The 23,049-nt window shown below is 44.1% G+C and overlaps 1 protein-coding gene across 2 annotated transcripts in view; it reads left to right on the forward strand.

Annotated features, from left to right (window-relative positions):
- Positions 1-22,692, forward strand: part of SV2B (synaptic vesicle glycoprotein 2B) — a 156,230-nt gene extending 133,538 nt beyond the window's left edge. For both annotated transcript variants that reach the window (XM_016227892.3, XM_001508186.6), the window contains 7 exons: positions 3,177-3,287; positions 4,120-4,208; positions 6,434-6,598; positions 15,404-15,537; positions 17,628-17,828; positions 19,485-19,644; positions 20,365-22,692. In XM_016227892.3, coding sequence (XP_016083378.1) covers positions 3,177-3,287; positions 4,120-4,208; positions 6,434-6,598; positions 15,404-15,537; positions 17,628-17,828; positions 19,485-19,644; positions 20,365-20,548 — 1,044 coding nt within the window. In that variant the 3' untranslated portion in view covers positions 20,549-22,692. The remainder of the gene's footprint in view (positions 1-3,176; positions 3,288-4,119; positions 4,209-6,433; positions 6,599-15,403; positions 15,538-17,627; positions 17,829-19,484; positions 19,645-20,364) is intronic.
- The last annotated feature ends 357 nt before the right edge of the window (positions 22,693-23,049 follow it).

A 23,049-nucleotide genomic window follows, 5' to 3' on the forward strand; every position in this document is an offset into this window, starting at 1 on the left:
CTCTACTGACTCTCGCTCACATCCTGCTTCTGGCCTGGAATGCCCTCCCTCCTCATATCTGACAGACGATTACACTTTTCCACTTCAAGGCCTTATTGAAGGCACATTTCCTCCAGGAGGCCTTCCCTGATGAAATTTTCCTTTCCTATTCTCCCACTCCCTTCTGCCTCATCTTGACCTGCTCCCTTTATTCATCCCCTCTCCGAGCCTCAAAGCACTTATGTACGTATCTGTAATTTACTTATATTAATATCTGTCTTCCCCTCTAGATAGTAAACTCACTATGAACAGGGAATGTGACTGCTGATTGTTACTTTTTATTCTCCCAAGCGCTTAGTACAGTGTGCTGCCTACAGTAAGCATTCAATACATACAATTGAATGAATGAATGAATTTTACAGATGAGGTAACTGAGGTGCCTACTACATGCTAGGTATTGCATTAAGCACAGGGAAGATATAAGATAATCTGGTTGGTCACAGTACCTGTCCCACAGAGGATGCACAGCCTAAGTAGGAGGGAGAACAGGTATTTAATTACTGTTTTACAGATGAGAGAACAGAGGCCCTGAGAGTTAGTGACTTGCCCAAGGTCACCCACCAGACAAGTGGCAGAGTCAGGATTAGAACTCAGGACCTCTGACTTCCAGGCCTGTGCTTTTTCCATCAATTGCATTTATTGAGCATTTATTGTGTGCTGAGCACTGTACTAAGCATTTGGGAGAGTACAGCAGAGCAATATGACCACTAGGCCATGCTGTTTCATTTGATGGCCAACTAGTGCTCCTCTGATATCCCTGTGTCTCCCATCTTCCCCAGCAGGAAATCCTGGAATCTTTCAGCTAGAAGGGATATCCAGGGTTGACGGACAATTACCCTCTCTCCATTCAAAGCCTTATTGAAGGCATTTTTCCACCAAGAGGCCTTCACTGACAAATCCTCCTTTTCTATTCTCCACTTCTTTCTGTGTCTCCCTGATCTGCTCCCTTATGAACATATCTGTAATTTATTCAAAGTAATGTTTATCTCCCCCTCTAGACTGTAAGCTTGTTGTGAGCAGGGAATGTGTCTTATTGCTATATTGTTCTCCCCCAAGTGTTTACTACTCACCCCTACACCTTCGGGCAGGTCCACCCCCATGACCACCCCAATCAGAATCTACCATATTCCTGGAGACCACTGGTTAATGGAGAGCCTTTCACCTCCTTTATTAATCCATTTTTTAAACACATTTGTTAAGCACTTACTATGTGTGAAACAGTATTCTAAGTGCTGGGGTAGGTACAAGTTAGTTTTCTAAGTGCTGGGGTAGGTACAAGTTAGTTAAGTCGGAATGGGCCTCTGTCCCACGTGGGGCTCATAGTCTCAGTAGGAGGGAAAACAGATATTCCCATTTTACAGTTGAGGAAATTGAAGCACAGGGAAGTTAAGTGACTTGCCCAAAGTCAGGTAGCTAGCACTTGGCAGATCTGTGATTAGAACCAGGTCTTTCTGACTCCCAGACCTGTGTCCTCTCCACTAGGCCACAAGGCTTTTCTATTCTAGGGTTTAGCAGAGTCTCAATTGACGGGATGAGATCCTTCCAATGAGATCCCTCTAAGAACCATAGGAATAAAATCTTCAGGCTCATGTAGATTGATTCCAGAGATAAAGCATATTCTGCCAATGTTCAGGCAGATGGGAGGCCAAAAGAGTGTGAAACAGGAAAATGTGGGTAGGCTGGATTACGTACAAGTCTATAACACAACACATCATACAGAAACAATCTCTGTCCAAGCCTCACAGTTTGTGGACAAGAGTGAACTTTGATTTCCCTCTGAGAAATCTCAGGAAAGGCTCAAATTAAAACGACTTTATGGGAAATGCCCCCTTAGAACAGACCAAAGCTCTCCTTGAAACCCTCTGGGGTGTCCTTACAGGGACAACAGGCTCAGTCCAGGAGAGAGAGGGGGTGGTTCAAGGGGTGGAATTACTTGCTGGTGCAGTGGTTCTGTGCTGAAACTTCTCACCAGTTACCGAGACGCTAGGGTCAAAGATTCCAGAGATGATTAGCTTCCCAATGAATAACTCTGCCCCTCACTGCAAGCGGAAGAGCATAAGCCTCTTCACGATGGCTGCCAAGTACAGTCTGATTCGTTCAATTCCACAATCTGCCTAAATTACTTTCTGAACCCCTCTAGTGTCCACTGCTGGGATTTTCCAAGGGGAAATATTATTTCCCCATGGGCAGCAGAGATTGCAGGTATGGTGAAAATGAATCTGTTCTAAGTGAGTGTGGGAAACAAATAAGTGTTTTCTTGTTAACTGTCAGTTAAAATCAGTCTGCTTTAAATTGCCAGCATTCCAGCATTCAGATAATCTCTGGGATAGGTATTCTTTCAAGAGAAAAAAATAAAAGAGAACAGGAGCATAATCAATCCTTGTTTTAACATCAAATTTCACCTCAAGGAGCTTTTTAGACACCTTCCATTTCAATCATAAACCCTTAAAATACATGGCCCACAAAAGCATTCCAGCTTCTGGGTAAGACTTAATGAGGACAAACAGCATGGCAGCCTAGTGGAAAGATCAGGGGCTTGGGAGTAAGAGAATTTGGGTTCTAATCCCAGTTCTGTCATGTGCCTGAGTATGACTTTGGACAAACAGCTTAACTTCTCTGTGCATCAGTTTCCTCATCTGTAAAATGGATATTCAATACTCCCTCTTAGATTGGGAGCCCATGTGGGGCCAGACCTATTCATCTTGTACCTATGCCTGAGTGGGATGTAGTAAGTGCTTAACAAATACCATAGTTATTTTTATTAACATTATTATGAGAGGCAGACTTAAAGAGGCCGGAGAGACCTCCTTGGAACAGTCTGGAAGCCTTTGGAAGATCAAAGCCCGTGATGTCAGCAACCCTCCGCTGGTTCTTTTGGGAAGACCTTTAGAAGCATGCATGGTATGCTTCCGGTTCCTGAGATAACAAGATAGAGTGCCTCTTCCAGGAGGCTAGCCTTTGCTCCTCGATTTCCTCATCTTTCTCTCCTCCTACCCTTCCAGTCATGTTTTCCCCAAAGGATTGTTTTGTTTTAGAGGATTTTCACCCTCTACTGCATGGGAGAGGTTGACAAGAATGGAATTGTACATCACCCGTGGCAAGACGTTTGTGCTCTCAAGCTTGGCTTTGCATTTCAGGTTTCCAACATTAAAACCCCAAAGCAGATGGACGAGTTCATTGAGATCCAGAGCTCTACAGGAACGTGGTACCAGCGCTGGCTGGTCCGATTCACCACCACTTTCAAACAGGTATATGGGTGGGGTCTCTCGGGGAATATAGAGCTGGAGGTATTGACAGCCCTGAGCTGAGGGTTTGGGGAACAGAAATGGGGCAGGGGCCCATCCTCATGGCTTTTTTATTCCCTTGCCAAAGAGAAGAGAATCTAGAGGGTTGGCCACCTTTCTGTGGAAAATTCAAATTTCTCCCCCACCTCCAGGGGGTTCCATCTAAATAATTCATCTCACACAGCTGTGAGTTGAGTTAATGAACTCAAAGGGTTAGAATGATTCTGAATCATTCATTCAGTGGTATTTACTGAGAGCTTTCTGTGTGCAGAGCACTGGACTGTAATAGCCTGGGCAAGTAGACTATAACAGAGTTGGTAAACACGTTCCCTCCCCACAACTAGCTTGCAGTGTGAAGCATCCTGAACTTTTCAAGGAAAGAAAATTTGCAAGTGAAATCAAGCAGCAACACTTTATAAAAGGCCTGCTTACCGGAATTGGCATCCGCATCAGACACTGTCATTTCTCCAACTTAATTTGGGCTCGTTATTCTCCATTTTGTTGCTGCGTCATCCTTATTTTCACAGAAGGCCTGCCCCCTGAGAATTTTCATGAAAAATAAATGTTCACTTCACCTCGCCCCCTGCCAACCCACCACAGGCTCCATTTTTCATTCTCAGCAGGTCTCGCCCCAATTTCCTTTCCCGATATAGTTTGAAGGCTGCTTGAAACAACTAGAGGCTTTGGTCTAAAAGCTGGGGTTTGGGCTTGGAAGCCCTGTAATTCCTCTTCCTTCTTCTCTTCCTCCTCCGTCTCCTCCACCACTTCCTAATCTCTTTATTTTGTGGGTTTGTAGGTCTGGGACAATGCCTTGTATTGTGTGATGGGTCCCTACAAGATGAATACACTGATCCTGGCTGTAGTTTGGTTTACAATGGCTTTAAGGTAAGTTCAAGAACCTCTTCTCTAATAGCCCAGGTAGGCTATGTTCTCTCTCTGTTGTTAATCTCCAAGTATTTTGGAAAACAATCCAAACATGCTTTAGGTGGGGTTTTCCTCACCACTGGTGCTTAATAAGGCAGAACTCCCTGGAAATGAAGTCACAGATCATTAGAATGTAATGGGATTTAACAGGAAATGCCAAAGTGAGAAAGAGCATGGCTTAGTGAAAAGAGCACCAATCCTGGGAGTCAGAAGGACCAGTGCTCTAATCCCAGCTCCCCTACTTTTCTGCAGTGTAACCCTGGGCATCACTCAACTTCTCTAGGCCTCAAATACCTCATCTATAAAATGGAGATTAAGACTGTGATCCCTGTGTGGAGTAGGGACTGAATCTCTCCCGATTGTCTTGTATCTACCTCAGTGCTTAGTACAGTGCCTTGACCATAATAGGTACTTAACGAATATGATAAAAACACACAAACAATAAACTGTCTACATTGGTATCAAACACTGGTATAAGGATTCCTCGCCTTAGAATCGAGGCAGAACACTCTTTCTCTCTCTAGGCAGAACACTGAATCAAGCACTTGCAAGAGTACAGTAATGCTAGTAGACATAATCCCTACCCACAAGGAGCTGACAATCTGGAAATAATAGCTTGAATTTGAAAACCATTTCAATGTTTTCAAAACCACTTTTACATTAATTATCCTCTACTTTATCCACAGTCCTATGATGGTATTTGTTTTGTTAAGCAATTACTATGTGCCAAGGACTGTACTAAGTGCTGGGGTAATAATAATCTTTATAATAATGATGGTATTTGTTAAGCGCTTGCTGTGTGCCAAGCACTGTTCTAAATGCTGGGGTAGATACAAGGTAATCAGGTTGTCCCATGTGGGGCTCACAGTCTTAATCCCCATTTTACAGATGAGGGAACTGAGGCACAGAGAAGTTAAGCGACTTGCCCATAGTCACATAGCTGACAAGTGGCAGACCTGGAATTAGAACCCATAAGCTCTGACTCCCAAGTCCATGCTCTTTCCACTAAGCCACGCTGCTTCTCAGGATAATCAGGTTGGACACACTCTCTCTCCTACTCCCAATCTAAGAAGGAGGCTGAAAGGCATTGAACCCCCATTTTACAAAGGAGGAAACTTGAGTCCCAGAGCAATGATTAGCTCAAGATCACACGGCGGGAAAATGGTGAAGCTGGGATTGGAACCCAGGTCCTTTGACTCCTTGGCTTATATGTTTGCATTAGGCTACATTGAGGTGGAAGAGGTAGGTATTATTATTTCTGTTTTATAGCTGGGAAAACTGAGGAAGAGAGAGGTTAAATGGTTTGTCCAGTTCACATAGCTGACTAGTGGCAGAGCTGGTACTAGAACACAGAACATGTGCACTTTCCATTTGAGCACTTGGTCATTCACAATTGGATAGATTTCTCTAGTCTGGAAAAAGGGACAGTGGTGGTGGTGGTGAATGAAGTTTGTGACATTATTTGTCAATTGTATTGATAGAGTGCTTACTGTGAGCAGATTACTGTTCTAACCACTATTAACATTTTTCCTTCTAAGGAGAAATAGATATTTTTATGGTATTTGTTAAGTGCTCAGTAGGTGCCTGACAGTGTACTGAAAACTGGTATAGATACAAACTAATCAGGTTGGCCATAGTCCATGTGCCATATGGAACTCACAGTCTTAATCCCCGTTTTGCAGGGAACTAAGGCACAGAAAAGTTAAGTGACTTGCCCAAGGTCACACAGCCAACAAGTGGCGGAGTCGGAATTAGATAGAAGGTTCTTCTGACTCCCAAACCCATGGTCTATCCACTAAGCCATGTTGCTTCCTATTTACATTAATGTTTGTCTTCTCCATTAGACTCATTGTGGGCTGGGAATGTGTCTACCAGCTTTGTTGTATTGTATTCTCCCAAGTGCTTAGTACAGTGATCTGCTCACGGTAAACACACACACAAAAAAAGATCGATTGAAAGAACTTCTACACGGAAATTGGGAGGAGTTGATTGATTGAAGGACACAGACATTTAGAGGAGTTAGATAGGGCCCAGACTCACCTTTAGAAGGAAAAATTCTGTTTCCATGCCTGGGAAAATTCCATCCCAGCAGCCTCCCTATCTGTCTTAAATCAAATTGCAAAGTCCCCGACAAGAGATGTGAATGATGTCTCCAGTGTCATGACCTCTGTTCTTTCCCGCCACAGTTACTACGGTCTGATTGTGTGGTTCCCAGACATGATTCGGTATCTCCAGGATGAAGCCTACAAATCCCGAGCAAAAACCTTCTACAGAGAGCAAGTGGAGCATTTCACCTTCAACTTCACCCTGGAAAATCAGATCCACAAAAATGGGAGATACTTCAATGATAAGTAAGCAAACTCTCCCAGGTCTCGCTCAGGCTGTAGAGTGAGCAACTGACCCCTACCAAAAGATCATTTCGTGAGAGGGACCCCAGACAAGGATGGTGTGTGGGGGGGAATACTTGAGCGTGATGTTCTGAGACTTTCCAGCTAGATCACTGGGGGCAAATGGTTTGCATACATTACACACAAACAGGTAGTCTTCTCAAGCATTAATTACACACATGGGAAGTCCAGCTCATGAAAATAATGAGTCAGAGGATTGAATTCCCTTTTCACGGGTGGAGAGAATTGTAGGAGCCAGCTAGCAAGCCCGTTCATGCCTGATACTGCACACATAAATTGTGCTCCATGAGTTAGTGCAAGGTTACCAGGGTTTGCAGGTGATATGGGAGCTGGTTCCCTGAGACACTGCTTTAGGTGGTTCTATTACAGGCAGGTCGGGTCCAAACCTCCATGCTGGTGGGTAAAAGAGGAAAAATTACTGGCACCTGCTCACTTGGTTGATTGGCTAATTCATTCTAATGGGTGTGTGTATGGGAGGCTTTGAAGGAAATGAAATTCACCAGGGCACTGGACCCTGGATCTTTTCTGGGCACTAAAGGAGGCAGAATGACCTGACTTGAGTTCTAGTCTTGGATCCACCATTTGTCTGCTGTGTGATGTTGGGTAAGTCACTCAACTTCCTTGTGCCTTAATTTCCTCACCGGCAAAATGCCTATTAAGATTGTGCCCCAAGTGGGACAGAGACTGTGTCCAACTGGATTAACTTGTGTCTCTCTCAGTGCTTAGTACAGTGCCAGGCACATAGTAAGCACTTAACAAATTCCATGTAAAAGTAGCCCCTGTAGACTGTAAGCTCCGACTAGACTGTAAGCTCAGTGTGGGCAACGAACGTGTCTGCTAATTCTGTTGTACTATACTCTCCCAAACACTTAGCACAGTGCTCTGCAAACTGGTTGATTGCTGAACCCCACCAGGGGGTCTACTGCCTATAGTATGCCTCCCAATTTGCTTCCGGTTTAGGGTAGCAGGGATTCAGACTCCCCATTGGCAAAAAATTACGCAAAAGCCTTGGAAGTAGTCTTGGAAGTAGTTGAACCCCTACAGAAAACGGGGCTGGATAACTCTTTCAAAAATCTGTCAGCCCTTCCCAACCTAGAGCTTTTACAAAATCAATCTCCTTCTCTTAGTTCACATTGACTAGCAACCCAACTCTCTTTTCTTAGGCTACACTGACATCTACTGGTGCTGGGCATTGAAGTCTTGCTATTTGATTTTGATTGTCCTTTAGAACAAACATTTTGCTGTTTCTCAGAGAGCTTCCTCTACCCAATTTTAAGAACAAGATTTATGCAGAAAGCCATTTGAAACTCCAGTATTTATCAACTATAATCTGGCTGTATTGGTTTGAATCGAAAATTACATTTTTTTTTGTTTGTGTTCAGAACAGAATAAACCTGGAAATCCTTTCTGGGGTCCTACTCCTACTACTACTCACTATTAATGATATTTAAGTGCTAATATGTGTCTAGCACTGTTCTAAGCCCTGGTGTAGTTAATCAAGTCAGACACAATCCCTGCCTCATGTGGGGCTCACAGTCTAAGTAGGAGTGAGATCAGGTGTTGAATCTCCATTTTACAGTTAAGGAAACTGAGCTCCAGGGAAGTTAAATGACTTGTCCAAGGCCTCACAGCTGGCAAGTGTCAGACCCGGGATTAGAAGCCAGGTCCTCTGACTACCAGATCTATGCTCTTTCCATGAGGCTATGCTGCTTTTTGCACTGCTTTCAAACAAAATTGATCCCCAAAGCTACAGGGAAGAGTCCCCTGAAGGGGAAGGGTGGGGGTAAACATCTTTCAAACCAAAACATTAGGAAAACAGGACCTTCCTAACCTCAAGGAGCAGTTTAGGAGATTACCAGCTCCCTGAATTTGACCAAGCCATGAAGAATTTAACCTAAAATTAGACACTAGTGAGAGATTTCAACTCTGACGAGCTTCTCCATAGCCACTGGATCAAAGCAGGTAGAGAATTTAATCACTGAACATGGTATCCTGGCAGAAATCCACTGAATCCTTCTCCTTCCTCCAAGTGCTGGTGACCACTGTGGTTTGCTACCCTGCGGCTAAACATGACCCATTCAGTGATTAGAATTTGCAATGGAGCAAACTCAGTGACCTTTTTCAAATCTCAAACTTCAAAGCCATGGGTTCAGTCTTTTTCAGGACTCTCCCTTTTCAGGAAACTGAATTTGACATGTAGAAACTTTTTTTGAAATATTCATACCAGTCTAGTGATTTCTGTGAGGTGTTTGGATTCTTCTGACTCCTAATTGGTTCAGAGTTCTCTCTGATTGACAACTTCTGCCCAGGATGCCAGAGGTTGTTCTCCTGGCCTTGTGATCTGTTTTAAATAACTGGAACAGTCTTGAGGACCCCAGAAGGGCAGCAGGAAGGAGAACCAGGGCTGGAAATTGGAAAGCTCCAAAACCATTGGTCAGGCTGACGGTCATGCTGATATCAGAGTAGCCACTGTGGACTCTAGGTGAGAATTGAGGTACATGGCTCTAAAGCTGTTAACCCTATCATCATGGTCCTCTTCCCTCAAGATCACCGGCCTGGGCGTCAGAAAACCTGGGTTCTAATCCCTACTCAACCACTGTGTGAACTTGGATAAGTCGCTTAACTTTTCTGTGCTTCAGTTACCTCGTGTAAAATGGAGTTTCAATCCTACGCCCTCCTACTTAGACTGTGAGCATCATGGGGAACAGGGACTGTGTCCAACCTGATTAACTTGTATCTGCCCCATTGCTTAGAACAGTGTTAGGCATATAGTAAGCACTTAATGAATACTATTATTATTGTGTGCAAGTTAAGTGCTGAGTGCAGGATTTATTCCCTGCAAGTTTAGCTCATGAGGGGAATTTTCCACAGGAAAAATTCTCTCAAAAAGTATTTTTTTCTAGTCAGTGCCTGACCAGTATCTGACTCCATATTACTGGGGCTTGAACTGTAAATACTCAGCCCTTTGGTTCCAGCTTGTGATATTTTAAGTGAATTGGAGTCAGCTCCACAATATGAGTAGGGTAAATCTCAAAGTTTCAGCATTCAGCTCATTTTCAGTCTTTTTCATGGACTCCTCTTCTGTATCCCACTCCCTAACTGCGGGTGTCCCTCAAAGCTCAGTTCTGGTCCCCTTCTTTTCTCCATCTACACCCACGTTTGGACAACTCCTTTGCTCCCGTGGTTTCATCTCTATGAAAGCAGATAATTCCAAAATCTACATCTCCAGCCCTGATCTTTCGCCTCTGCAGTCTCATATTTCCTCCTGCCTTCAGGACATCTCTACTTTGATGAAGCAGCGTGGCGCAGTGGAAAGAGCATGGGCTTTGGAGTCAGGGCTCATGAGTTCGAATCCCAGCTCTGCCACTTGTCAGCTGTGTGACTGTGGGCAAGTCACTTCACTTCTCTGTGCCTCAGTTCCCTCATCTGTAAAATGGGGATTAAGACTGTGAGCCCCACGTGGGACAACCTGATTCCCCTGTGTCTACCCCAGCGCTTAGAACAGTGCTCTGCACATAGTAAGCGCTTAACAAATACCAACATTATTATTATTATTATTGACAAATGAAACAGAACTCCTCATATTCCCACCCAAACCTTGTCCTCCTCCTGACTTTCTCATCACTGTAAACAGCCCCATCGTCCCTGCCTCACAACCTTGTAACCTTGGCATTCTCTTAACTCATCTCTCTCATTCAACCCACATGGTCCATCTATCACCAAATTCTGTTGTTTTAACCTTCACAACATTGCTAAGTTCCTCTCTTTCCTTTCCATCCAAACTTCTGCCATCTTAATCCAAACATTCTCCTGCCTTGATTACTGCATCAGCCTCCTTGCCTCCTGGCTCTTCCCACTCCAGTCCCTACTTCACTCTGCTGCCAGATAATTTTTCTACAAAACCATTCAGTCCATCTTTCCCTACTCCTCAGTGGTTGCCCATCTACCTCCACATTAAACTGAAACTCTTTACCACTGACTTTAAATACTCAATCACCCTACCCCCTCCTACCTTACCTCCCTGATTTCCTACTATAACCCGGTCTACACACTCCACTCCTCTAATGCCAACCTACTCACTCTACCTCGATCTTGTCTACCTCGCTACCGATATTTTGCCCACGTTCTGCCTGTTGCCTGGAATGCCATCCCTCTTCAAATCCTACAGACATCACTCTCTCCACCTTCAAAGCCTTATTAAAAACACATCTCCTCCAAGAGGCCTTCTCCAACTAAGCCCTCATTCCGTCTTCTCTCACTCGCTTCCTCATCACCCTTGCACTTGGATTTGCAACATTTCTTCACCCTATTCTCAACTCCTTAGCACTTATGGAGAAGCAGCGTGGTTTAGTGGAAAGAGCACGGGCTTGGGAGTCAGAGGACATAGGTTCTAATCCCGGCTCCGCCACTTATCAGCTGTGTGACTTTGGGCAAGTCACTTAACTTCTCTGTGCCTCAGTTACCTCATCTGTAAAATGGGGATGAAGACTGTGAGCCCCACGAGGGACAACCTGATCACCTTGTATCCCCCCAGGGCTTAGAACAGTGCTTTGCACATAGAAAGCGCTTAACAAATACCAACATTATTATTATTATGTATCTGTAATTATGTATTTATATTAATGTCTGTCTCCCCCTCTAGACTGATTAATGAGCTACCAAGTTGAACAGGCCTGAGTCAACCACATATCCCTGCTTTACTCTGGAGCAGTGGGGAATGGGGAGAACTGGGCAACATACTAGTCTTCAAACTCACTCTTGCCTGACTTCTCAGGGCCGTAAAATGATGAAGGTCCTATCAATGTTTCACAGCGACACCTAACTGAACAACTCTGGTTGATATGCTGAAAGCGATCATTTCTCTTTAGCACAGTTACAACTGCTTTCATTTGCAGTGTTTAGTGCTGAGGTATTCTTCCCAAAGTCACTTGGCCTACTGGGTAGAGGACAGACCTGAGAATCAGAAGATCATGGATTCTAATCCCAGCTCGGCCTCTTGTCTGTCATGTGACCTTGGACCAGTCACTTTACTTCTCTGTACCTCAGTAACCTCATCTGTAAAGTGGAGATTGAGACTGTGAGCCCTATGTGGGACACGGACTGTGTTCAACTCAATTTGGTTGTAGCCACCCCAGTGCTTAGTACAGTGCCTGGAACATAAAAAGCACTTAACAAATACCATAATTATTATTATTATTCTGAGGCAGACTAGGGTCCTCCCGTTCTTTTAATGATGAGGATATGGAAGTCCAGGGAGAGGTCCAGGGTGGCTCAGTCCATCAACATAGAAGCCTCAGGACTTCCTAAGCCCTTGGGTCTTACCCACTTCTGAAATGGAGAACAACTAAAGTGCTTTTCTCTAATGACTTTCACATGATCTTAAGAAACCATCTTCATTAAGCAATCCTCCTGACACCTTGGTGAGACCCCTCACCCTCTACAGTTATTACAGAAAGGGTGACTATAAGCTCTAGACTATGAGCTCATTGTGGGCAGGGAACATGTCTAGTAACTCTATTATACTGTGCTCTCCCAAGTTCTGCGCTCTGAACACATTTATTTACTTATTGATTGATTGATTTCCAAACAGCAGAAATCAAAAAGTCATATGTCCAGTCTTTTAACAGTGATCTCCATTTGGCAACACTGTCCACTGACTACCTGAGTAGGATCCCACAGTAGTTTCTATCGGCCAAAGGGTAGACTTGAATAACACATCCAGCCAATTTCATTAATTGAACGTTTTGTTTAATTGTTGCTCTTGGAGCCTGCAGTGAAACCAAAGTTTCATTCAAACAGGATTTCACAGGATTGCAGATGGGTTTTTCAGATTGTGAGATCATGCGCATCTGGGAAAATGCGGGCAAAGAGTGAAAATGAATCCTCAGGCTGGATCTCCAAAAGCAAAGTAAAATGGGGAGGGTTGAGTGAATGTGTGTCTGTGTGTGGGTGTGTTGGGGGGAGGGGTTCACATGTGTGTTTGTATGTAACAAGGAGGTTGAGATCATGATTATCCAGGCAGAGCTTCCTCTGTTTTCTCAATTACTTGATTAACTGATGCCAAAGCTAATGATTTTGATCAGAACACACCAGATAATTATATTCTTTCTTTTAATAGTATTGGTTAAGCACTTACTATGTGCTAGGCCTGTAGTAAGTGCTGGGGTAGATAGAGGATAATTGTGTTGGACACAGCCTCAGTCTCACATAGGGCTCACAATCTCAAGTGGAAAGAGCACGGACCTGGGAATCAGAAGATCATAGATTCTAATCCCAGTTTTGCTATTTGTCTGCTGTGTGACCCTGGGCAAGTCACTTCATTTCTGTGTACCTCAGTTACCTCACCTGCATTATGGAATTAAGACTATGAATCCCACCTGGGACATGGATTGTGTCTAAAATGATTTGCTTTTATCCACCCCAGTGCTTAGTACAGTGCCTAGAACAACATAGTAAGCACTTAACAAATACCACAATTATTATTATCATTATTATTAATTCCCATTTAACAGATGAGGTAATTGAGGCATGGAGAGGTGAAATGACTTGCCCAAAGTCACACAGCAAGCAAGTGGCGGGGCAAAGTTTATAACCCAGGTCCTCCACTCTCAGGCCCGTGCTCGTTCCATTAGTCCGTGCAGCTTCAGTTTCAGCTGGCATTTTGGTGAGGGAAACCAAACTGATCCCTGAAGAAAGATTGCTCCTGGCATCTTCCCTGAAAGCGCCAGTTGTAGATTTTCCCAAGAGCCTCAGTGCCCTTTTAGATGATTCTTGGATAGGCACAATGTACAAATGAGGTGTGGGCGATGAACTCGTTTGCCAAATGCCTGAAGACTCAAAAATGCACACTGTATCCTTTCATCTTCTTCGCTCTATTTCCATCTCCTCTCCAAATCGTGAGATTTTAAAAATGCTCTCTGTGCAACTGCGTCTGAGCTGTGAACATTACTTCCTCCTATGATTTATGGTTTCATTTCTCTGCGGCCCTGCATGAAAATGTCTCCAAATGCCTGAAGCCTGCTCTAGTCCTATGTTAGAGAAGGACTTTAAGAAAGCAGATGGTAGGGAAAGGACTCTGGGTGTGACCTTCAGCATAATCTACCTGGCTGTGATCGGGACCCATCTACCTGGCTGTGATCGGGACCCATGCAATATAAATCTAAGGGGCTGAAAATGGAGAAATAACTTTTGGCCTATAGTGTGGCTAATTTTTCTGAGTAGAATGTTTATAAGATTTATGGCTTCTGAAGCACACTTTAAATCAAGACTTGGAGACTCTGGACAGACCCTTTCATAATAATAATAATTGTGGTAATTGTTAAGTGCTTACTAAGTGTTAAGCACTGTTCTCAGCCCTGGGGAAGACACAAAATAATCAGGTCCGATACAGTCCCTGTCCCACTTAGGGGTCACAGTCTAAGTAGGAGGGAGAACAGGAATTGGATTCCATTATAGATGAGGTAATTGAGGCACAGAGAAGTTAAGTGACCCCCAAGGTCACATAGCAGGCATGTGGCAGAGTCAGGATTAGAACCCAGATCTTCTGACTCCCAGGCCTATGCTCTTTCCACTAGGCCATGTGGCTCCTTAACTACTCTTTTGGCTGTGTGGGGCACAAAGGACCATAGTGGGTAGGTTGGGGCTTGAAAGACAATGTGTCATTGAGCATGGAAACATCTCAGGATTGGGAGTTAGGAGAACAGGATTCTAATTCCAGCTATACCACTTTCCTGCTGTGTGACCTTGGTCAAGTCATTTAACTTCTCTCTGCTTCAGTTTCCTCATCTAAATTGGGAATGAAATTTTTGTTCTCCCTACTGCTTAGAGCGTGATACACAGGTGAGACAGAGACTCTGTCTGACCTGATTGTTTTTACCCCAGGGCTTAGAACAGTGGCACATAGTAAGTAGTCGTAGTGATATAATTAGGTTGAGAAGTGATTCGTATGGTATGGAGGGACATGAATCTGAGCTTGGTGGAGACCTTCTTAAATGTACCAGCTGACCTAAAAATGTGACCATCCAGGGAAATATTCCAGTATCATATCAGGTAGCAGCATGGTTTAGTGGAAAGAGCACAGACCTGGAAGGCAGATGACCTGTGTTCTAATCCTAGCTCTATCACCTGTGCACTGTGTGACCTTGGGCAAGTCACCTAACATCTGTGCCTCAGTTTCCTCATCTGTAAAATGGGGATTAAATCCTACCCCTTCCAATTTAGCCTGTAAAGCTCCATGTGTGACAGGGAATGTGTCCAATCTGAATATCTTGTATCTACCCCCAGTGTTTAGTACAGTGCTTGGCACATAGTAAGTGCTTATCAAATAATAATAATATGATGTCATTTTGATGCACTTTCACGTGGTTCCCAGATTTGTTGAATACAGCATTCTCAGCTGATGATCTTTCCAAAAAAGAGTACGTTTAGTCCCTATTTTCACCACAAAGTGCAGAACCCAGGCTGCAGAGTGAGGTCTGGAAAATATAAAGTTCCCTGTACATCAAAGTGACTCGTGATACTTTTGTAAGGATGGCAGATTTTAAATTATTTGCAAGGATGGGTAACAGAAACTTTTGGGAACAGGCTAAATTAAGAATCATGAGGAAGAAAGTATTCAACTATCATTTATTAACCCAGGACTTCTATCTACCTGTATTTTCTCTCTGGTTGGTCAGCAACCAAACCTCTATTTCCCCTGCAAGACTCAGTATAATTGAGTACCACTCTGGGATGATGCCTTTTCTACAGGTTCTCTAAGATGAAATTCAAAGATGTGATTTTCGAGGACTCTGTCTTTGAGGAATGCTATTTCGAAGATGTGACATCCACTGAGACTTTTTTCAAAAACTGCACCATTGAATCGACTCTCTTCTATAACACAGGTAAGAGGAATGTCAGATTTGAACAGGACAAAAAAAAGACCCACAACAGATATGCACAGGTAGGAGGAGGTATCTATCTGAGAACAGAAACTTGAATAAGTGTAGCACCATAGGACATAATAATAATAGTAATAATAATAATGATGGTATTTGTTAAGCATTTACTATGTGCCAAGTACTGGACTAGATACAAGGTAATCAGGTTATTCCACGTGTAGCTCATAGGCTTAATCCCCATTTTGCAGCTGAGGGAACTGAGGCACAGAGAAGTGAAGTGGTTTGCCAAGGTCACACAGAAGACAAGTGGCTGAGACAGGATTAGAACCCATGTCCTCTGACTCCTAACCCCGTGCTTTTGCTACTAAGCCACGCTGCTTCTCTAGTAGCATAGTGGTACATATTACCACTATGGTATTGGTGAGGGCTGGGGATGTCAGATGACCATTATCATCTGGTCTGGGAATCAGAGGAAATGGATTCTAATCTCAGCTCTTCCACTGGTCTGCTGTGTTACCTGGGGCAAGTCACTGAACTTCTCTGTGCCTCAGTTTCCTCATCTGTAAAATGGGGATTAAAATTTACTGTGGAGCTGTGAGCCCCATGAGGAACAGAGACTGCGCCCAACCTGATTATCTTGTGTCCACCCCAATGCTTAGAACAATGCTAGTCACATTATAAGTGCTTAACAAGTATTATTAGGATTATTACTGTTAGTATCATCATCACCTGGCTATGCAATTTATCTGCTATGTGAACTTGGGGAAATTACTTAACTTCTCTGTGCCTCAGTTACCTCACCTATAAAATGGAGATGAACACTGTGCACCCCATGCAGGACATGGAATTTTTCCAACCCAATTAGCTTGTATCTCCCCCAGTGCTTAGTAAAGTACCTGATACATAGTAAGCACTTAACAAATACCATAAAAAATTTAAAATTCTATGTACTAACATGAGAGTAAAAAAGATATGTTCCCATCCTTCTTGCAGCTTGCATTCTGTTATGGATGAACAAAGAACCCATTTGGAGGGGATATTTTCATCTTTATTTTTAAAGTTTCTTTATTCCTGGATGTAGGGGTGGATGGGAGATGAGTGAGATCAGATGCCCTATCTTTATGGAAAATATTGAAGAAACTGTGCTCACCTCCACTTAGCTAGGGAAGGTGTATATATATAGACATGTTCCCTGTCTACATTTTTGATGAGGAATTCAAATATACAGATTGTCTAAGTTGGTAATGTAGCCTGTTTGGATTTCCTGATGTAGGTAGCCGAATTGTACATTCCAAGCGCTTAGTACAGTGCTCTGCACAAAGTAAGTGCTCAATAAATACTATTGAATGAATGATCAGGAATACATTTTTCATAATTTCATTATTATTTTTAATAATAATGTTGGTACTTATCAAGCGCTTACTATGTGCAAAACACTGTTCTAAGCGCTGGGGGATACAAGGTGATCAGGTTGTCCCACGTGGGGCTCACAGTTTTAATCCCCATTTTACAAATGAGGTAACTGAGGCACAGAGAAGTGAAGTGACTTGCCCAAAGTCACACAGCTGGCAAGCGGCGGAGCTGGGATATAGTATTTGTTAAGTGCTTACTATGTGCCAAGCACTGTCCCAAGTGTTGGCGTAGGTTGGACACAGTCCGTATCCCAAATGAGGCTCACAGTCTAAACCTGTTTTACAGATGAGGTTAACTGAGGCCCATGAAAGTTAAGTGATTTGCCCAAGATCACACAAGTGGTGGAACTGCCCCAGTTCCCTCAACTGTAAAATGGCCTGGGTAAGGCTGTGAGCATTCTGTGGGACAGGGATTGGGTTGACCTGTTAATCTTGTCTCTGCCTCAGTGCTTAGAACAGTCTTCTGATTCCCAGGCCTGTACCCTTTTACTAGGACACACTCCTTCTTAACTCATTTCCTCTTGAGTTGGTCAAACAACCACTGGGGAACTATAAATTTCAGAAGAAACAATTTCCGAAAGCAGGAACATCTCTCATAGCAGAAAGAGGCATCATATATTTCAAACTCATCTCACCCTACTCTGACCATTCCCCTTCACCCTTTGTGTTTTTCCTTCCCAGATCTCTACAAACATAAATTCATCAACTGCAGGTTCATCAACACCACCTTTTTGGAGCAGAAGGAAGGTTGTCACCTGGACTTTGAGGAAGACAATGACTTTCTGATCTACCTGGTCAGTTTTTTGGGCAGTCTGTCTGTCTTGCCGGGCAATATCATTTCAGCTCTGCTCATGGACAAAATTGGAAGGATAAAGATGATTGGTGAGTTGGAACGGCTCCAGGTCCATGAGATACATTTGAGGGGTGGCTCAGCTCCCTGGGAGTGCCAGACCTCTTTAAAACTTGCGGTTCTTCAGGTTGAGTTTGGAGAAGGTGTCCAACCTTTTATCTACTCCAACACTCAGAACAGAGTCTGGAACATAATAAGTGCTTAATTAATACCATAATTATTAACCAAAATCATGATGATGATGATGATTATTACTTTACCAAACTAAGTCAACAAACCTTTTGAGGCTCAACATTTGGGGAGAGGAGAGGGCTCTTCCTCAAAATATTGAGGTTCCTCTACCGTAGTGGATAGAGAACAGGACTGGGAGTCAGAGGACCTGGTTTCTAATCCCTGCTCTGCCACCTGTCTGCTGGGTGACCTTAGGCAAGTCCCTAGTCACTTCACGTCTCTGTGCCTCAGTTACCACATCTGTAAAATGGGGATTAAGACTGTGAGTCCCATGTGGGACAGGGACTGTGTCCAACCTGATTATCTTAACCTGATTCATTCATTCAGTCATATTTATTGAGCACTTACTGTGTGCAGAACACTGTACTAAGCACTTTGAATGTACAATTCGGCAACAGATAGAGACAATTCCTGCTCATCAATGGGCTCACAGTCTAAAAGGGGGAGACAGACAGCAAAACAAAACAACAAGGAGTCAGGCCTCAATATCTTCAAAATAGATAAATAGAATCATAGATATATACACATCATTAATAAAATAGAGTAATAAATAATATATTCCAATATGCACAAGTGCTGTGGGGAGGAGAAAGGGGTAGAGCAGAGGGAGGGAGTAGGAACAATGGGGACGAGAGGAGGGGCAGAGGGAAAAGGAGGGTTCAGTCTGGGAAGGCCTCCTGGAGGAGGTGAGCTCTCAGTAGGGCTTTGAAGATGGGGAGAGAGTTTGATGGACGTGAGGAAGGAGGGTCCAGATCAGCTGTAGGAGGTGGGCCAGGGGTCAACGGTGGGACAGGTGAGAATGAGGCACAGCGAGGAGGTTAGCGGCAGAGGAACGGAGTGTGGAGGGTGGGCTGTAGAAGGAGAGAAGGGAGGTGAGGTAGGAGGGGGCAAGGTGATGGAGAGCTTTGAAGCCAACAGTGATGAGTTTTTGTTTCGTGTGAAGCTTGATTGACAACCACTGGAGGTTTTTGAAGAGGGGAATGACATGCTCAGAGCATTTCTGTAGAAAGATTATCCGGGCAGCGGAGTGAAGTATAGACTGAAGCGGGGAGAGTCAGGAGGATGGGAGATCAGAGAGGAGGCTGATGCAATAATCCAGTCGGGATATAATCAGAGATTGTACCAGCAAGGTAGCAGTTTGGATGGAGAGGAAAGGGTGGATCTTGGCAATTTTGTGAAGGTGAGACCGCCAGGTTTTGGTGACGGATTGAATGCGTTGGATGAATGAGAGAGCAGAGTCAAGGATGACACCAAGGTTGCGGGGTTGTGAGGTGGGAAGGATGGTAGTGCCGTCCACAGTGATGGGAAAGTCAAGGAGAGGACAGGGTTTGGGAGGGAAGATGACACATAAGTAAGTGCTTAACAAATACTATTATTGTTATTATTACCGAGAATCTACCTTGTTTCAGTCCAGGATGCTAACTCTTGCTGTGGTTTCCTTCTGTCTCCCCTTGCAGGCGGCTCGATGCTGATATCCGCCGTGTGCTGCTTCTTCCTGTTCTTCGGCAATAGTGAGTCGGCGATGATTGGCTGGCAGTGTCTCTTCTGTGGGACCAGCATCGCGGCCTGGAACGCTCTGGACGTGATCACCGTGGAGCTGTATCCAACCAACAAAAGGTGACCATTTCCCTGGGCATTTTGGCTTTAGCACTAGTTGACTTTCCCAGGCCTTTTGTTGCTTGAGTATTGGAAAGAATAATAATATTAAAAATGGTGGTATTTCTTAAGCACTTACTATGTGTTAAGCCCTTTTCTAAACACTAGAGTACATACAAGTTAATTAGTTTGGATGCAATCTCTGTCCCATAGGGCGAGTTTTAATCCCCATTTTACGGGGTAATTGAGGCACAGTGAACTGAAGTGACTTGCCCAAGGTCACACAGCAGACAAATGACAGAGGCAGGATTAGAACCTAGGTCCCTCTGACCCCCAGGCCCATGTTCTAGCCACTAGGCCATGCTGCTTCCCTCCTGTAAGTGTCCATTTCACTGACCTTGATCTGATGATTATAGTATTTTTTAAGCACTTACTGTGTGATGAGCATTATTCTAAGTGCTGAGGTAAGAACAAGATCATCAGGTCGATCCAGTCTCTGTCACACAGGCTACTCACAGCCCTAGTCCCCATTTTACATTTAAGGAAACTGAAGCAGGGATCAGTTAAGTGACTTGCCCAAGGTCACAGAGCAGGGAACTGATGGAACCAGGATTAGACTCCCAGACCCATGCTCTTTCAACTAAGCCATGCCGCTGACCCGATATGTCCCTACTTTATGTCATGGGCTTCCTCTGGGCTACTCCTCTCCATAATCACCCTTTTTCTCCTCTTTCCCTACAGGGCGACTGCCTTTGGCATTCTCAATGGCCTCTGCAAGTTTGGCGCCATCTTGGGGAACTCCATCTTTGCCTCTTTTGTTGGGATAACCAAAGTGGTTCCCATCCTCCTGGCCTCCTCCGCCTTGGTCGGAGGAGGCTTGATTGCCCTGCGCCTGCCGGAGACTCGGGAGCAAGTCCTGATGTGAGACCCCGAGAGAAAGATGCAAACCACTCACGAGCCATGCTTTGGACAATCGTACCCTTCCTTCCCCACAATGGATACAGATCACTCCCCAGCGGAGGCCTCAGTAATGGTGGGGGAGTGAGGGGGAGATGGAATGATAAATTGAGGCCCCTAATTTAGGTTCAGTTTTCACGGTCAAAACTTTCAGATCTGGTGGGATGATTAATTCTGCGAAGCGAATGACCACCCAGAGGAGCCACAAGCCTGGCTCTCTGCTTTCATTGTCCATTTATTTGAAGAGGAGTAAGGGCTTACTCTCCCCTCCTGTATCCACATAGAATTGGCAGAAACCTGACCAAAATGTGAAAGCTGCTGAATGAGAGATCTCCTCCCTTTGGAAGAGATGCAACCTTATCTTTTTATTCCCAAGCAACTTCAGCCTATTGACCTAAGTGTCTTGCTCCTTCACTTGACTGTGTCAGGACAAGAAAAGTGCAGAAACTGACTTGGTTGAGGGTTAGTGCCACCATTTGCATTTCAGTGGGTGGCTCTCTTCAAAAACTCAACATAGTTGCTTCATTTAAAAATCAGAGTAGTAGCTGGCAAAATGCCTCAAAGTAATCCCCAGGGTCTGGAGCAAGCCCTGTTGATATCTATTATTCTTGCACTCAAGCCAAGAGATTTACCACCTGCATGGAGTTTAGAAAATCCCTCTCAAGCGTTCTACCTAGTTAAAAAGAAATCAAAGCGATGGGCATTCTGCAATCCAGATTTGTATATATGAATCAGTGTAAATAGGGGTTTGGGGGGGTTTACTATTTAGGATATGGTATCTGAATATAATTACCAGCATTTTAGCCATATGACAGAGGGAATTTATGTTTGGGGTCTAAGTAGATTTGGGTCAGATAGAAGAAAATGTAAACACAGTTTCTTATAGCCATTTAACTTGTTAACAGAGGACATGCTCAGAAAATTCCCTCGTCCTGGCCCATTTAACCCAGGCCCTCTTCTCTGGGCAGGTGTTATAATTAAGTTTATATCCTCTAAGGATCAACTTGGAAATCCAAATGCAACATCCTCAAGATGGGACCCAAGGATGAGACGCCGGCTTCATCATTCAACCGGATACAAAGCGATATAGGCTCCTTGGCACCTGACTGTCTCTCAGGGGGAAGGGACAGAGAACAGAGGTCTTTTGTAACATTGCCTCTGTTTTGTGTGCTGAGAAAGCTGTATCCTGAGCATCAGAGGAAGCTTAAATGTGGCTATCTGTACTGAATCAGCATTGGAAAGGGTAGCTGTGAATGAATGGCTACATTGCTATTACTACATTGAGAATCATGGCCAAACACTTCTGCCCTTGAGTCACAGTGTGGTCACTGACTACTGAAGAACTTGTGCTCACCAATAGGAGGACCGTACTTAAATGGAAATACACACTTACATCTGATTTGACATTCAGAACGCTTTACTGGAGAGACAGACTTTTAGCTTCTGAGATTACTCCTGGACTTCTCTCCTGATTTACCTCCTCCCTGCTTCTCCATGCTTCCAAATGATTGTCTCGACACTCCTGGCTCTGACTCCATCTATGGGGACCCCTCCTCCCCATTGGCACTGTGTTCTAGCTGGAAGAGAATGGTGTCATATCGCTGCTTTCTTAAGCATCTGGAATCTCATCTTCTCCCCGTGATATGTCTGCCTAGGAACTTCAAGGTTACGGCACTGCCGTTGCAAAAAGGGTTAACGTGTGTGGCCAGGGATTGTAGGTTCCGTAAGTAATATAGAGATTCCAAAGCTGGACATCGACAGAACCATCCCACTGCTTTTGGAGTATGAAGTAATTGTTTAACCTTATAAGGCCACTACAGCTGGGCTATTCTGGAAGCTCAGGATATCTTCATTCTGCTCAATATTCATCTTTACAGAAAGGCTGCATCTGCTCACCACTTAGGAGAGGGACAGAAAGAGTCACTGTGGGTTTCCACTTATCTATTATGATTGTGAGTTTTCTTGTGGGGAATAGAATTGATGAATTTGTAATGCCAGTGACAAGAGTGACTTTGGGTGGGCTTTACAACCCATCTCCTTCATTTGCAAAATGGATAATCAATGCTTGTTCTCCTTCCTACTTGGACTGTGAGCTTCATTTGGGATCTCTTGACCTCATCTCTACCCTAGTGCTTAATACGGTGCTTGGCATATAGTAAGCGCTTAACACATACCACAGTTATTTATAACTTCCAAGCTCTATTGTCTCAATTTATGGATATCATAATCCCTTCTCTATTGCTCCTTAACCACTCAACTAACCATGGAAGGGTAGTTCCCATCACAGCTATCGCTTATGCTGCTCTAAGATGGAGAGCTGGTTTTCAGGGATCGTCATCTTGAAAGCTGCCCCCGAGATGGAGGAAGTCAGGGATCTCTGCTCAGCAATGATGGATACCCAATGGGACAGCTTCTGGGGGCATGACCAGCAGACCTCCTGAGACAATCACCATCGATTTCACTTCTCTG

The sequence above is a fragment of the Ornithorhynchus anatinus genome, chromosome 5, assembly GCF_004115215.2.
Source record: "Ornithorhynchus anatinus isolate Pmale09 chromosome 5, mOrnAna1.pri.v4, whole genome shotgun sequence".
Lineage (NCBI taxonomy): Eukaryota > Metazoa > Chordata > Mammalia > Monotremata > Ornithorhynchidae > Ornithorhynchus > Ornithorhynchus anatinus.